This window comes from Pomacea canaliculata, linkage group LG14, assembly GCF_003073045.1.
Source record: "Pomacea canaliculata isolate SZHN2017 linkage group LG14, ASM307304v1, whole genome shotgun sequence".
Lineage (NCBI taxonomy): Eukaryota > Metazoa > Mollusca > Gastropoda > Architaenioglossa > Ampullariidae > Pomacea > Pomacea canaliculata.
In genome coordinates, this window is record NC_037603.1 from 19,025,076 (window position 1) to 19,038,071 (window position 12,996).

At 38.7% G+C, this 12,996-nt stretch overlaps 1 protein-coding gene across 4 annotated transcripts; it reads left to right on the forward strand.

Annotated features, from left to right (window-relative positions):
* Positions 1–114: 114 nt before the first annotated feature.
* LOC112554884 (24-hydroxycholesterol 7-alpha-hydroxylase-like) lies at positions 115–7,624 on the forward strand. Of its 4 annotated transcripts, XM_025222955.1 has the most exons (16): positions 115–369; positions 635–770; positions 1,291–1,437; positions 1,673–1,767; positions 2,016–2,101; positions 2,345–2,528; positions 2,811–2,907; positions 3,532–3,647; positions 4,060–4,155; positions 4,512–4,600; positions 4,765–4,852; positions 5,136–5,212; positions 5,260–6,323; positions 6,779–6,879; positions 7,296–7,386; positions 7,564–7,624. In XM_025222955.1, the coding sequence occupies exons 1-12, from the start codon at positions 145–147 to the stop codon at positions 5,202–5,204; spliced, it is 1,428 nt and encodes a 475-aa protein (XP_025078740.1). In that variant the 5' UTR covers positions 115–144; the 3' UTR covers positions 5,205–5,212; positions 5,260–6,323; positions 6,779–6,879; positions 7,296–7,386; positions 7,564–7,624. The 4 variants fall into 4 exon arrangements, with proteins under 4 accessions (XP_025078740.1, XP_025078739.1, XP_025078738.1 ...); XM_025222954.1 differs by having other exon boundaries at positions 5,136–6,404; XM_025222953.1 differs by having other exon boundaries at positions 5,136–6,323.
* The last annotated feature ends 5,372 nt before the right edge of the window (positions 7,625–12,996 follow it).

The following is a 12,996-nucleotide window of genomic DNA, read 5'->3' on the forward strand; positions in this document are numbered from 1 at the left end:
GGTAAGCACCTATATCACAAGAAATTCTAAACAAAAGTGATCGCTCACAATCAATAAGACGATAAGAAGTTTACGCCCCTGATATTGGATCCTACTTTCGAATCTCAATCATCTCGTGTGGTTCATCGAGAGGTCTCATTGAAAATGGCGGCTAGTCTAGCAGACGCTCTCAGCTGGCAGATTATGTTATGGACTGGATTAACGATTGTTATTGTTGGAGCAGTATTGAAGGGAATCATGAAGCACTTTTTCAAATCACAAGGAAACAGCAGGATACCTCCTTTGTATTCCGGGTGGATACCATGGCTTGGATGTGCAGTTGATTTTGGGCGAGCGCCTTTGTACTTTATTGATGAGAAACGGAGAAAGGTGTATAGACATACAGCAGCATTACATTAATCAGCTTAGTGCTACACTAAAGAGTAACATTTATAAATTATACCTAGAACTAGCCAAGCCCGCAACTGTGTGCGCATACGAGAGAGGAAGAATTCACAAAATATACACATAGAAAGGGTGCGCCGTACCAGTATCTAATTGTAGGTGCTTAAAACGTACTGAAAATGTTTTATATGCACTGTACGTACTAGTTAAATACCGAAGATACCAAATTAAACTGAGTAATATTTTTCAGCTGGGACCAGTTTTCACACTTAAAGTGGCCGGAGAAAGGCTTACATTTTTGATGGATCCCACAGATTTTCACCTTTTATTTCAGTCCCCAAATGTTGATTTCCAAAAGGCTGTACAAACTCCTGTTCAAAATGTCGGTATGTGTTTAACTGGAGAGCAAAAGTAATATTGTTTGAACGATAATTCGATAATTATAACCTGCTATAAATTCAATTTTGATGCAGACGTTTTGGCCGCCACCAGCTTTACCATTTTGCATTAATTGCTTGCTTGATTAATTAAGGCAATAGATATGACATGCTAGGTGAAAACTAATGTTACACAATGAATGTTAAAGCACTCATGTTGGATACTTATTTATTATTGTGACTTTTTTGCATAAATGGTATATAAATATCACTATAGAAGCCATCAAGAAACAGCGCTTGGACACAAACTGTGACATTTGTTATATATTATTGCATATTGTATCACATTGCAAGAAAAAAGTAGGCTCTAAGTTTTGCTAGTGTTTGCATCCAGAAGCTGTGGAGAAGATAAGAGTTATTTCATGTGAAAGTTTAACTATAAAGTGTTATGGAATAATCATATAATTAATACCTATTCACCACTTTAACTGTTTGTTATAATAAAATCACTTCTACTGTATGATTGCAGCATCAATTACAGAAGCTTCATTCTTTACATATCACACAAAAATTCATGACACAGTTAAAGGGAAACTTGCTGCCAACAAGCTAAGTTCTATATTTCCAAAGCTTCAACAAAGCTTTGCAGAGGGGTTGGACAGTATCAAGTCTAAAGGTAACTATAAATTTCGCCAATTTAATACATTTTATTTGTATGCAAATTATTTTTACAGGGATGGTTTTATACCATTAAGATTAAGAAATCTGGATTATATGGAGAAATTGAAAGCACTAAGAGCACACACAGGAGAGACAAAAAGAGTGTTAAATCTTTGATTTTATTTTAAATTTTGTAAAAATATTTGTTTTCTGTTTTGGTTGGTTTACACAAATTGTTTACTTTTTCTTAGAAAAATGTGAGCTTCATCAGCTTGTAAGGAATGTAATGTATCGTGGAATCATAGACAACCTGTTTGGTAAAAACACCCTGCCAACCATTGACAAGGTACCTTGAAAGTGAGAGAGTGTGCATGTATGTGAGGATGTGAGTGTGATTTTGTATTGTATATTTTTATTATTTGTTAATAAGTAATGACAATCACAAGTTGATGATAATGATTGGCTAAAACATATTAAAACATCTGGGAAATGTTTAAAGTTATAAAACCAAAAGAACAAGAGTTTAGTTCTTCCCTCTTGTTAATGTTGCTTTATCGATATTTTATTCTTGACTTCATTGCTATCTCCTTCAAGGAAGCATTTGAAGAACTGGTACAACATTTTACAAAATTTGATGAGCAGTTTGAGTATGGTTCCAAGATTCCACAAATGTTTTTAAGGTAGGGCCATCATAAACAAAATTCAGTTGGTAGTTTGCAGGTTTTAGGTAACGGTAGTTTATTTATTATGATGCATAGCATATGTTAATGAATATGTGTGCAGTAGATCTGTATTTACACATGTCTTTTCTAAAGGGTGTTTTATGAAGAAAAATTGGTTTCTAAATTGAGTCTAAGTGATTCTTTGACTATATCTTGTGAGTCTCATATTGTTGTGGTCTCTATTTGTACATTTATGAGCAGGGAGTGGACTCAGTCTAAAGTTTGGCTGCTGAAGCTATTCACCAAAGTTGTCAACCAGCTGGCATCTGGCACTGCAGAAGAGGAGAATACTGTTCTGCAGTCTCTTCTGGCAGTTGTTGATGCAGAACACTCACCAAACTACAGCCTGCTGCTCTTGTGGGCATCTCTTGCAAATGCAGTCCCTGTATGTACTTTGCATTCCTAACTTTCGCCATTTAACACTTTGGTACTATGCAGGCTATCAAGCAAATAACAAAAATCAGCATCTCTACATAGGGCATATTTGAGCACTTCACCACTTGCATTTCTTTTTGCTTTGTTTGTAGTGATTATCAACATAGACAGATAGCTCAAAATAGTATAGTTTCAGTTATAACTATATAGTGAATTTTGTTTCTAGTTTTTATCTGATGTAAAAATCTTCAAATTTCTCCATTGATCATAATTTCTGCTCTTATTGATGCAGATCACATTCTGGACACTAGCTTTTATGCTTGCCCATGAGCATGCCTGGAAAAAAGCCAAAGATGATGTGGCGGCAGTTTTGGGATCTGGAAAAGAAGGTAACAGAAGAATTTATTTTAATAGCAATGGGATTTTTATAGCACTTTTTCCTCACACAGAGATGAGCTCAATGCACTTCACAAAATGTAAGAGGCAGACGGTAGCTTTTTTTTAGTAGCTATTTGCTTTGCTATAGCTGTGATTAAGTTGAAATTTTGACGATGAATTTTGATCAGTCTTATTGGATTCATATCATTTACTCCTCTGTTTCTGCAAGTGCGCACCTGTACATATACACACATATCTTTCCTCACCGACCCACACACATACGTTTCTGGGCAACTTGCTTACACAGTTTTTATGTCTAGTGGGAAATAATAATAATAATCACTATCATCATCATCAGCAGCAGCAACAACAGCATGTGTAAGGTGTCTATTCAACAGATATGTATTTATACACAATCTTGCAACCCTGGATAGGTATCAGTTCATTTTGTACTTCATAGAACTCATTGCACATGAACATAGAACTACATCATCTGCATTCATGCATCTGCACTTGTACACAAACATACACCCTCATATCTTTTCTTCATAATTTTGGGAAAATACTGAAATGAATGGCTTGAATGTTCATCTTACAGTTAAGCTTGATGCATAAAATATTTGTTAAAACTTTAGTTACTGAAGATCAACTGTTGAAAACACCTTATCTGAGGTGGTGCATTATGGAGGCCATACGTTTGCGTTCACCTGGAGTTGTAGCACGAAGGGTGATTAAACCATTTACAGTCAAGGTAAAATATATAAAACATCTATAAAATACATCTATACTGTCATGTACATTTTTGATGTGTTGTCTGTCCTACTTATTCTGGCAGCACTCTATAAAGTCATTTGATGCACTTTATAAAGTCACTCTTTGCATACTAGAAATGTCTTCTGTGTGACATGGTCTTGAGTCCCCACCTTGATAAATCCTAAACTATTGATTCACTCTCCTAAAACTTTTTTTCCTTTGAGGTTACAACATATTTGTCATTTATCTGCTTTCCTTATCTGCTTGTCACTTTAGTCAAGAAATTTTTAAAATTTGTTTCATGGTCTTACATGGTGTAGTTTATATTACTCATAAACTCAGATGAAAATCCAGTTTCTCAAAATTGGCTGAGTAAAGCACTAAAAATGTAAATATTTGTGCATCGACAGAACTACACCATACCAGCTGGGGACATGGTGATGGTCTCCCCTTATTGGGCTCATCGAAATCCTAAATACTTCCCAGATCCAGATAAATTCTTACCTGTATGTATCTTTACTTTATCTCACATTTTAAGGACATTTAAGTATAAAATATAAAAATAAAATAATACAAATATTTTAGATTTGTTATTTGACATTTAAAAAAGATTATTCACAAAATTCATGTTTAGACAGATATTTTTTTAGCAATCATTGTTAAACGATTAAGTTCACCCTTTTTTCATATACGTAATAAACTAAAACATTTCCTTAGTGACTATTAGTTTGTGTGTGAATGTCTTTTTGTGTATGGTTTGGGCAGTGTCTTTCAAATGCTTTTGGGGTTAAAAATGTTAAGAATGTTAATAATAACTGTTTGTCTTAAAGTTTGTGTTTTTGGCAACCTTTTATAACTCTAGGAGCGTTGGCAGTCAGCTGATTTGGAAAAGAACATCTTCCTTGATGGCTTCATTGCTTTTGGAGGTGGAAGATATCAGTGCCCAGGAAGGTACAAATGACATGTTCAGCAAACATGTTTATTTGCACTGCAGTAAGCACAAGCATTCCTTAAAAGCACAACCCTGAAAGCACTTTTATGTTTAGGAAGATTATTACGGTTAGTAAAATATAGAAATAACATGTCCATGATGTTTCGGTTTTATTTTTTAACAGGTGGTTTGCACTCATGGAGTTGCACCTATTTGTCGCACAATTTCTTCAGCGGTTTGATTGCCAACTTCTCAGTACAGTGCCTGAGCTGGTAAATTAGTTATCTTAATTTAGATGAAAGAACAGGAAAAGGTTTCAGATAAAACTGTGATTGTTAAAATAATATGTTTTTACTTTTCTTTCTTTTTAACTTGTACAAATAGTTTTCTATTTCCCAAATTAGATCAAAAGTAAATTATAACCAAACTCAAACATCGGAGGTCAGCAAATGTTTCTGGTTTATATCCTGCATAATAAGGCTAAGGAAAGTTCGGAATTAATGATCAGTGGCTATTTAGCATACCCTGAAAACGGTTTTTCTTTATACTTTTCAGAGTCCACTGCATGTGGTGGGCACTCAGCAGCCAACAGGACCTTGTCATGTGAAGCTGACTCGCCTATAACTAAGACTGATGGCCAGTAAAGACTTAGGATTTTCTATGTCCGTTCATCAAAATGGATGCAGTTTTCTAGTACCTGTGTAGCTGGCATGGTTGATTATCATTCAAACTGATGAGCAACATTTTCTCATCTAAATTTATGTTTGAAGTCTCAAAAGAATCAATCATTGTCTTATGGAATTCTTGGCACTTTTTCCTTATAAATCAATCCTCGTCTTTCTCTTTCCTAACCCAGATCCACCCCTTGGTTGTGTGTCCAGGCATTCAAACCTGACTAATAAGATAAAGTAACCTGCAGGAACAAAAAGACAGAAGTGAATTTGTCATTTTCTTTCCCTTTTACATTCCGCGCAGTTTTGTTATTTTCCATTTGGTATGTTTTTTAATTATGTGTTAGGCTGAAAGAAAAGATTTGTTTTCCAATGTTACAACTGCAACTTTGAAATGCAAATCCATGCCTAACTTGCACATTTACAAATGTTACCATTATGACTGTAAACATAAGTAGCAGAAGCTGAAATGAAATGCTTCGGGAGTATTTTGAAAGCAGGCTATTTACCAGTATATTTTTTTAGAAAATAAATACCTCATTTTTATAGCATTATAAATCACATAGTTGGACTATGAAGTATATTTTTATACATTTATTTTGATTGTTGACTTATTCATATATACAATCTGGTGTTTTGATTAATAAACTCTGGAATTTAAAGGAAATGTGTTTCTTTTTGATCATGTTTATTGTTATTCCCAATCGAATTCATGTTTATCTTCATTTTTCTTTTCATTGTGTTCTTGTGCTCCTTTTCTCTCACTCTATAATTCTATATCACTCTGTAGTTCTATTATAATTGTCCCTTGTCTCCAGTACGTTTTAGCGGCGGTCTTGCTGGGAATGATAAATCACTCAGACAACTGTTCTTTTAAACAGAATTCCGCAAAGAGATATTTTTCCAATCTTTATCTGGTTTGAGCATTTGCGCTTAGTACAACGGAAGGTAAGCAGGATATAGAGGTCCACCTGTCTGTTCCCACAGGTTAATGGTGTGCGTCCCTGCAACATGACCCACTACGGTTTGCTGATGCTGATGTGGAGCAGCCTGACCACCCTGAGTGTCTTTGGTAACACAATCGACCTTTTCTATTGATGTAGAGGATAGTGGAGATTATCGAGATTTCAGATGACGAGTACCTGCCGTGAGGGTATGTGCGTACTTACGTACCTGAGTCGATCTCTTTGTCTGCTCGCTGCTTTAGGGGCAAAGTTTTCAAAAGCAAGCGGTGAGCCGTTAACATGCCAAAGTTCCATGCCGAGTGTTTACACAATAAATCTAGTGATAATTAATGGGGTAACAAATTATGGGTTGTGGTGTTCACTCAACAAGTTTGATTTCAAGTAGTCCATGAAGCCAACAGGAAAGGCAAGATTTGTACACTACTGGAGATCACAAAATTAGGAGAAAGCGGTGAAAACTGCGGGGCTTTTCCAGCTAATTAAGCACTTAACTTTATTCCAAACAGTGAAAAAAGAAATTTCTGTGTTGTCCACTCGTTTTTGAACCTCTATTTTTGTCCAGGTGTATTCGTGGCTGGTCACTTCTGTCCCCAAGGTTGGGAGTCATGGCAAGACAGATGTTACCTGTATGTAAATCGCCTCTTGACTTGGTCAGCAGCAAAGGTGAGAACAGAATTTCTTTCATCATTTTCTTATGTATTTCATTCTATGAGGGGGAGGGAAGGACAACCGTAGTACCTGTAGAAAAACCCGACGATCAGACCTACAAACAGGTGTAACAGAGTGGCCCGAGACGAGATCTGAACCGAGCGGTGCAGGTGTTTTAAAATAATCTCTCTAGACATTTATCTGGAAACAGATGTGACACTCCAGAAGGTCTTTGAGAACACCTTTGTGGTTGTAGCTCAGATTGATGTTGCTGTATCTTGAGAAGGTCCACATTCTCAACACGGTTACAAAACCACGTAGCCTTTCATTTGATACACCACTGAAACTAATACAATGAAGTATGTCGATCATTACTAAATGAGATTTTTCACTCTCTTGTTGCAACTGTCTCGTATTTCTCCAAATTACAGGAAATCTGCAATAGCAGTTCTTCTTCCCTCGTTGAAACCGAATCAGAGGAGGAGAACAGTTTTGTTCACAACATGATGAGGGCCCATGGAGGTTTGTGTACAGTATACAATGCGGTAGCCCATAATTATTTTTTAAGATCATCAACGAAAAGAAAGAAAGATGCAGAAGGAAAGAAAGACAAATAAATAGACAAAAAGAAAATAACTAAAAAGAAAAGAGGGGGAAAACAACAAAAGAAAGGTACCCAAACTGTAGTTTGCTGCACAGCACAGGTTGGTGTGTGGCTGAACATCGATGACAGGACCCAGGAGGGTCACTGGGTGTCGTCACCACACACCAGCCCTGACCTACAGCAAAGTGGAACGACGGCGAACCCAACAACATGGACGATGAAGACTGCGGCATGATGCGTCTCCCTGGCAACTGGAATGACCTGAACTGTCAGAAGGGGGATGTCAACAACGCCGTCTGCGAGAAAGTGTACGTGGCACATTATTCCTCTGTGATCAGATTAATACCTGTCACTGACCTGCTGCTCTCTGTCCGACGGGGTCACACATAAGGAATTATCATCTGTTAGATAACCGATGTAAACCATCTACATATTCACTTCGACTACCAAATAGCCTGATATTGCTTTAAATCACTAGACCTAATTCTCCTCTAGCAGAGCACATCTAGAAATTCACAAAAAAGCATTTGCAACTGTCATAATTTGTCAGCAGTTGTGGATTCCTAAAGTAAATATATTTGTATTTTTTTTCTGCAGCTGTTCTGAAGCTTTTGAATGTTCATCGTGGACCAAAAATTAAACTACGATACAAGGTGATAATTTGAAGTAGACATCGACGATGTGCGCGGATGTCCTCTCGTGAATGTAGGATTTTCCTGTAATTTTCAGGACTTCCTGTTGTGTCCTTTTCCCAAACTTCCATTGTTTAACGACACAAGGTAAATGTGTCCCAAGAAAAGTTACAGTGACAAAAGATATGAAAACACTTTTAGAATATACAGATGAGTGAGGGGAGAGAAAGAATAAATCTGAAAAATTAACTTATCTTTGTCTAGAATTTTTTCTATTCAAACAAAATCTCTTTTAAAGAATGAAATTAATGTTAGTAGTGTGCTGTGCTACAGTTGTGGAAATTTCACAAATACTTCTCTCTCTCTCTCTCTCTTTAAAGACCAACCTGAATGTTCTGCATTTTTTGTCAACACCAATCTGAAAAAAAAAAAAAAAAAAAACAAACAAACAAACCCGCAAACCGTTCAGGTTGGTCTTGAAGCATTCTTCACGTTTCTACCTCTGAGTTGTCTCTCTTACACTGATGTGAGTGTGGTGTGCGCATGCCCATCATCCAGGATGAATGGAGGAAGTGATAAAGCAGCAATGCATGATGATAAAATTGCCTCAGCAATCGACCGCTCCATTGTTACACATATTTTCGATAATACAACTTTATTTAACTATATTTTAACTATCACCCAGTATCCTCTCAACTCAAGAGACTCAACTGAGAACCTTTCGCTTTATCAAGAACGAGCCATTCCACGCCAGTTAATAGCTGCTGATGTCAGAAACAAAATCAGTAGAAATACACATAAATCAACAAAAGTCGATTATGTAAGATCCGGTGCTTTACATGCACAAACTGAACGTTAGCAGAAGAAAGAAAGAAAACAAACAAACAAACAAACAAAGAAGCAAACAAACAAAGAAACAAAGAAAAGAAAACACTACATGTGACACTCTCTCTCTCCACTCGATCCTCTGAGATGGACCTAACAATACCTGTATTCACCGTTGTCCACAATCAAATAATCAGCAATCAACCAATTAGAGATTCCGTTGATGTAAATCGAATTATCAGTCATCCGTTCAACCAGTCCATCATGTTTTTAAATTGGCGGTGGAGTCTAACATAATGACGAAGACGTGTTTTCAAATAATAATTAATCAACAGAACATGATTTCTTTGGAAGTTAAATCGAAATTTGAAATTTCCGCATTTGCTGAGAGTGGTGGGGGCGAGTTGGTTCACACAGAGATATTTGTACACAGAAAGTAGACGCAGCTTGATTGTGTGAAAAGGCACTAATTTAAATAAATAAATCGCACAAATGCTGAAAAGATAACAAAGAACAGAGTCCATGGTGGCTAGCAAGTACTCAACAACAACCCTGATTTCCACATCGATCACAAGTCTGTAAGACGTTGTCAGCGGGTAGCTTCCCTCTGAGAGATCCTCCGGTCCGGGGGAGGCGAGGAAGTAATTACAGAGCAAAACTGAACACGAGAAGTGTGTAATAGCTCTCTAGGGTGAGGTGGAGCGCCATGGAGGGGTTGTCCTTAGAAATGGACGCCTCTCCCGCGCTATTTGTCCTGCAAGAAGCTTTGAATTACACCAGTGATTGATGGATCGGACGAAGAATTTCTGCTATCATGTCATGCCTAGTGTAAATAATAATAGCTAGTTAGCAGGACAGCGAGCTATTCAGGGTGATGACTGCAATCGATGACTGAGTGGGCAAGAAGTCGTCTTGTTTGTCAGACCTTGGCCACCGGGATGCAGAGGTCCATCACAGCCGCCATGGAGGACCACTTTCAGACAGCAGCAATGGTGCTTAGGTTCATCGGAATTAGTGGCTGACATTTTCTGGGCCATGAACATTCCTCCTCAAGTTTTATTCAACTATTAAGAAACACGTGTGACATTCCAAAAATGTTTCTTGTCTATGGCGCTGATGGAAAACAGTCAATCTCTTCGTGATTTGGTTAGTCAATATTGTTATTCATTTAGTCCAATTTAGTCTAATTATTAGACATTATTCAATCAAGCCGTTATTCAATCATTTATAATTAATTACAGTTCAAAATGTATCGGTCAGTGGTATTGGTCAGGGCTATGTGATTTTGCAGTATTGAAGTATAACTATTAATTGCCACCAAAGCCTAATTTTTGCAAAATGAGTGCAATAACGGCACAGCTTTTTGTTGTCCCTCCCTATTTCCACCCATCCCTCAATTCATGCAAAGAATGATGGAGGCGCGTTTCAGGTTGGCAGAAAGTCTCTGTGCTGGACATGGAGGGTTTCAGCAAAAAAGCCCCAGTCACCGATTCTGGATGCAAGGAATCGATCAGGTCGTCTGCAAATCCTCAGTTTCATAAATGAACAGTCTAAGGTTCTGGCCTTCTAACATACCCGTATAATGTTAGGTAGGTGTCCGATCCACTTTGGCCAATTAGACACGCCACGTCCCTGGTTGTCTTTCAATGACCGTCACCCAGCTATGAACATCTTCCAATGAGTTTTTAGATAAATACTCTTATAGCCACCCTCAGTCAAAGCACCGAAGCGTGTCCGATCGGTGACCGTTATTTGTAAAGATGCTGATTCGTCTGAGGGACGGAGTGGGTGCTCAGGTGGCCAGAGGTCGACAGGTGCAACAAACCTTGCGCAAGCTTGTCCCACTTCCTTGTAAAGCAAAAGATTTAGGCCGATTTCTTGTCTTTCTCAAAAAAAGTTGGTCGTCAGGGGTCTCTATGGTTGAAGTGAGCGACTGGCTTGCACGACAGGGAGCAAGGACGTGGCTTGGATCTCAAATTACTGCCAGAGATAATTCCATCCGGCTTGCAGTGTTAATTGGACCACTTTTTCTGTCAATCGTACTCCTTTGACCGCCACCCCTAATCCCTTATTGAAGTAACCATGGAAATCAAAGTAGGCACATTTTCTCTTGTCACGCATGGGTCGTGACCTCGTCCAGTGCATGTCAGCCGTCGAAGACATGTGCAAAGTTTTTGATCAGGCGAGAACTCTGTTTTCGAATCCGCCTTCAATGCCTCGCTGATTAGGGTCCAGAAGGAAAACGATGCTGGTTCCTTCAGCTTGGATTTCAGGTTCGTTAGAAGGAGTTAACTTAGGATTTCACCAAGGGTCAGGTGCTCGACATGTCGCTAAGGCCAACACCAGACTGGGTTTTGCTCTTAAACTGAGGTTAGGTGAACGTTCGGTGTCCACTTTCTGGTCATAGCGGCAAGGGATGGGGTGTGCACCCGGGCACTAGAATTATAAGAGCTAATGGGAAGTCGTGCTTGTTGATGAGGTGTGCTTAAATGTTCATAATACTGTCCCCGGCGCAGTATAAAACTTGGTGTTAATCACTCAGCTCAAATGGATGGACGCTATCAGGTTGAGGGAAAGTGTTTGCGCGTTCAGGAAATCCTCCGCTGAGAAGCGAAGCTCGTTACCATAATCTTGATACAGACAGGAGTCATTGCAAAAACTGCTGGCAGCAGTTGTCATTGGATCCACTTTAATCAGGGACAGGCACCAGAGAAGTGAAAAATATTGGAAAGTCTTGGTAGCGAAAATTGAAAAGTCTTTTATCTGCTTCACCTAAGTGAAACCCGATATGTAAATGAGGGTGAGTATATGATGAAGATAGTCGCATGCTGAGTTATCTAGCTTTATAAACATATTTTCGCTTCATTTTTATTTTCGTATTTCATTAACTTTCACATCTCACGAAAACGATCTAGAACGACAAACATAATCGTGTTTCTTGACAGCATCTACCCAATATGCGAGAGGTCAGCATATCTAGAGGTCAGGGTATCTAGAGGTCAGGGTATTACACAGCAAGCGCTATGACGACGTCACGTGATCAGGCTAAGTATAGTAGCTGCTGCTGCTACTGCCGGACATAGGAGGTCTAGAGGGAAATTTACCCAACACGACCACTCCCCTCAGTCTAGAAATCAATCAAATAACTGAAAACATTAATGGAGAAATGATGACGTTTATGATGATGACTACGACGATGATAATGATAAGTAAGCATGCTGTGCCGCCATGATGGGTTCAACGTTGGTCATGAAGACGATCAGAATTTAATGTCAGAAACGTTCAGAAAATATTCCTTTCCAACTGATATAATTTCTGTTATCTCGCCGCCCATCCACAAGAAACCTGCGCAGACGTGGCCAAGGGAAGGAGGGAGAGAAAAAGAGAGAGAGAGAGGATGGAGGGAGGGATGAGGAGAGAAGGTGGTTTTGAAAACGCAGAATGTCTGAAGCAGAGAGGCTTGTATTTCTGCGATATCTCTGGCAGAGGACCCGCAATATTATGACACGAAATTTGAAGAGGCCGTAGGAAATGTCAAAGGTGGGCGATCTGTCATGGCGGCGACGTTTCATCGTCTCCGTGCCACTGATTATCACACAAACATCGCGACGTGCCACTGATTACCACACAAACATCGCCACGTGCAAATGTCATCGCTGTTTGCGCGAGTGGGCAACGACAGGTTGGCTCCCTGTGGGACAGAGGACAATAAAGTCAATTGCTTGTCCTCCGAGTACAGATCAACAACTGCTATCGAACAAAACATCGTCGCCTGGAGGTTTACATCGTTAACGAAAGAAAACTAATTTGAAAAATGTGTGTGTGTGTGGATGAGTGTATTTTTTCACATCAATGTAACTTTGGTTTTCTTCGATTCGTAAGCTCTCTGGGATTTTTCTCTTTCATGATCACGAATTATTGTAGCATCTAAAGTGCACGTGAGGACTATAAGGTCGTGGTGGCGGGTTATGAAGTTGTCATCAATGTAATGCAGACTGCAAGGTTGTAGGTTCCCTTTTCGTGTTGGGGCGAATGTAGATGCGTAAGTGATCCTTGCTGACAATTCTATTA

Excerpts from the sequence above, each read along its gene's own strand:
- LOC112554884 (XM_025222954.1), top strand. The coding sequence starts at position 145 with ATGGCGGCTAGTCTAGCAGACGCTCTCAGCTGGCAGATTATGTTATGG. Across the intron at positions 2,908-3,531 it reads TTTGGGATCTGGAAAAGAAG|TTACTGAAGATCAACTGTTG; the intron begins GTAACAGAAGAA and ends TTAAAACTTTAG. Across the intron at positions 4,156-4,511 it reads ATCCAGATAAATTCTTACCT|GAGCGTTGGCAGTCAGCTGA; the intron begins GTATGTATCTTT and ends TTATAACTCTAG.